Genomic DNA, 3,110 nt, shown 5'->3' on the forward strand with positions numbered 1-3,110 from the left:
GCGTTCTGCCTATCAATATGTAGATACATCCTCCTCGGGTGTGTTAGTATGTATATATTTGATATCCCTGATTTATGTAATTATATCACTATAATTATGGATGTAATGTTGTAATCACCTTTGCATATATATACCTATGAGATAATACATATCTGTACAGAGAGTCATTTTTTCTCTTACAGGTTATGCAACTGAAAATGGTAATACCATCTAGCAAAAAAAATGGTAATACCATATCTTCGGTAGAGCACTATACTGTGATACTAGTTTGGACTTCGGATTACAAAATGTTTTACATTTACTCAATAATTTAGCAATTTTTTTTGACAAGAAACAACTTTTTCATAAATAAATTGTATCCAAAATACAATAATCATTGTAAGGACATATTTTTTATTGACAAAATTTATCATCTAGCCGCATGTCAAGCATAAATGACCTCGAAAACTTAAATAATAAAACCTTAATTTCAAGTGAAACACATGATCACACGTTAAACAGAACTAGTTACTGAGTTGGGAATCTACGAACTTTGATGCCTGGTGCCTGGTGCTACTTCAGTTTATAGATTGTCAAGTGCACTGAAGGTTGTTTGAACCTGAAATCTTGATCATTGACTACAGTCTGAAACTCTGAACACCAAGAGCCCTCAAGTCTAAAACTTATGCCTGAACTATATTCAAATTGAGCAAATAATGTACCGGGAAGTGTTGAACCATATAGGCATTTTGGCTATTCAAACTCATTCTATCAAGTAACTTATCAATTATAAAAAAAAATTAGTATTCCGCCTCTCAATCAATTTTTCTGCTATGAGATTTCAATCTTTTAAGAGGGAGATGAATGGACCGTGCCAACCAAAATTCTGTCAAGTATCAAACTCTAGTAAACAGTACTAACAACTAGCACGGCATCAGTAAGTTCGCTATTCATAACATTTTTAATAGACACTTTCAAGAAATGCTCATGGTTAAATCCTAACTTTACCATCACATATCTCTCCATTTCTCTTGCATTCACATCATAGAATAAAAAACCGAGCATAGAAATGATATTAAGAAAAAAACCTATGTCAACATTCAACAACACAGCGTATAACTTATAAGAGAATTGTACAAGTCTCCAACACAATTTTCACTTGGTCTACTTACACTAATATGAGTATGCATAGCATACTTGCAATGGATTCTGATCCACTAAGAGCAAGTCCAATGCTATAACTAAAATGACTATAATTATTGCTATAATTTGCGACCAAAAATTGCATTTTGGTGCAAAAATAGGACTTCAACTCCAATGGTAGTTCTATTTTACAACCAAATATTTTCAAATTTAGTAAAGTTTTGTTTCTCTCCCCTAAATTTCATTTAAAACAAACCAACATACATCTCATTTATAGTTATTCAATGATCTGCCAAGGATAGCTATAGCTATCTTTAGTCCTATATATAACCAAGTATAGCCATGCATTGGAGTGGATTAATTTCATTTTATAGCTATAAGACCAACTATAGCTATGCATTGGACTTGCTCTAATGCTTTCAAATACAAAATATCATATTGATGCTTTCATTTGAGTTAATTACTAAATACTTAGTACTTAAATCATTAGCTCTACGGAGGTATATACTATTTGCCTCCCTATACTTAATGCTCAATTACATGTAGGACAGTGGTGGCTTAGTAGAGGAGTTCCACAGTTGTAACAGAAACTAAATCCACACCTGCATCAAAAGGAAGGTAATTTATCAAAAGAAGCCAAAGGAGGTATCAAGATCGCAAAGTGGTTGATGTATTGTATTGTCATGTATTCAGTTGCATCAAACAGAAAATATGTATAATTCATATATTCCCGACTATATTACTAGTAGTTCATTTAGCCACTGTTTTGAAGTATAAACATCGTCTTACAAACACAATTAGGGTATGTTTTAAAGCATTCTTGTCCTTCAAACCACATTTAGCTAACCATTCACATAACGTACATGTAAGCTACAGAGTAGTGTGAACACTTACAATGTGAAAATGCTAAAATCACAAATACAAATGCAATGCTTGAACAAATTTCATTATGAAATAAACAATACCTGCACCGAATAAATAAGCAACCAGAAGACTTTTCGACATAGAATCTGCATCTAGGACACCTGATCCACTTATTGTTCTTCGCGAGCTGCATTAACATAACATCCTCAGCTCCCCTCTCATCCTGACTCAAATTTTGAAACTCCCTACAATCCATCCCCAAATGCCACGGAACATTACACTGCGCACAGAAATACCTCTCACAATACTGACAATTGGACAAAGCAAACGGCATCCCACCATCATTAATCAACATAGCAGAACAATCCTTATACGGACAATAAAACTTGTGCGAATCAAGGATCACCGCCTCGCACAACGCCTTCCCCCATCGATCAAACACCTCACGAGGCAAAATGGCACGACAATCCTCGGGCTCCAACAACCCCAAACAACCCGAAACAGGACAACAAATTTGTGTAATATTATCCTGAAGCTTACCCACAATGTACTTACAAATACAATCAGAACAATAAGAATGAGTGCACCCATTAATCGAAAAGGACTCTCTAAACAACTTCTCATCAATACAAATCTCACAAACAAAACTACCTGATTGCGCATTCGAAGACTCCCCAAGCTCAAAATTGGAGTTCAAAGCCCTTTTACGACGAGAATTTCCGTTCTTAATTGTAAATGAGTCAAGTACCTGTATATCATCATCTGGGGTGTCTTCAATTTCCCTCGAAAGATCAATAAAGACACGTTTCTTGGGGTTTCTAGAAGATTTGGGAAAAATTGAAGACATAATTGCAAGAGCAAAGTCTCTGTTTTCCATAGACTGGCAGTAGCTTTCAACTGGAATAGCATCATCTTTGTTACCTCCAACCGCCGGTTTTTTTGACGGGTCTCCAGGAACAGAGACGGGGATGTGATCATCGTCGTCATCGGGAATTTCAACAATCTCGATCGGCTTGGCATGAGTAGCCATTTGAGAGTATATGTAAGAAATGATGAAAGAAAGGGGGTTTGATTTATTTTACGAATGAGGAATGAAATGTGTTTTATAGTGGAGGAGTGTGGAG

General features: G+C 35.4%; 1 protein-coding gene across 1 annotated transcript; it reads right to left on the reverse strand.

The window, feature by feature from the left end:
* Positions 1 to 1,536: 1,536 nt before the first annotated feature.
* Positions 1,537 to 3,110, reverse strand: LOC141689083 (E3 ubiquitin-protein ligase RSL1-like). The gene is made up of 2 exons (XM_074493259.1): positions 2,088 to 3,110; positions 1,537 to 1,724 (listed from the first exon to the last, which is right to left on the reverse strand). Exons 1-2 carry the CDS (start codon positions 3,014 to 3,016, stop codon positions 1,655 to 1,657), a joined length of 999 nt encoding a protein of 332 aa, XP_074349360.1. The 5' UTR covers positions 3,017 to 3,110; the 3' UTR covers positions 1,537 to 1,654.

The sequence above is a fragment of the Apium graveolens genome, chromosome 10 (genome assembly GCF_009905375.1).
Source record: "Apium graveolens cultivar Ventura chromosome 10, ASM990537v1, whole genome shotgun sequence".
Lineage (NCBI taxonomy): Eukaryota > Viridiplantae > Streptophyta > Magnoliopsida > Apiales > Apiaceae > Apium > Apium graveolens.

Bases quoted from the DNA above. Each gene is read 5' to 3' on its own strand.
- LOC141689083 (XM_074493259.1), bottom strand. From the start codon at position 3,016: ATGGCTACTCATGCCAAGCCGATCGAGATTGTTGAAATTCCCGATGAC. The intron at 1,725-2,087 runs GTATTGTTTATT...CTTTTGATGCAG, and splicing joins TGCTTATTTATTCGGTGCAG to GTGTGGATTTAGTTTCTGTT.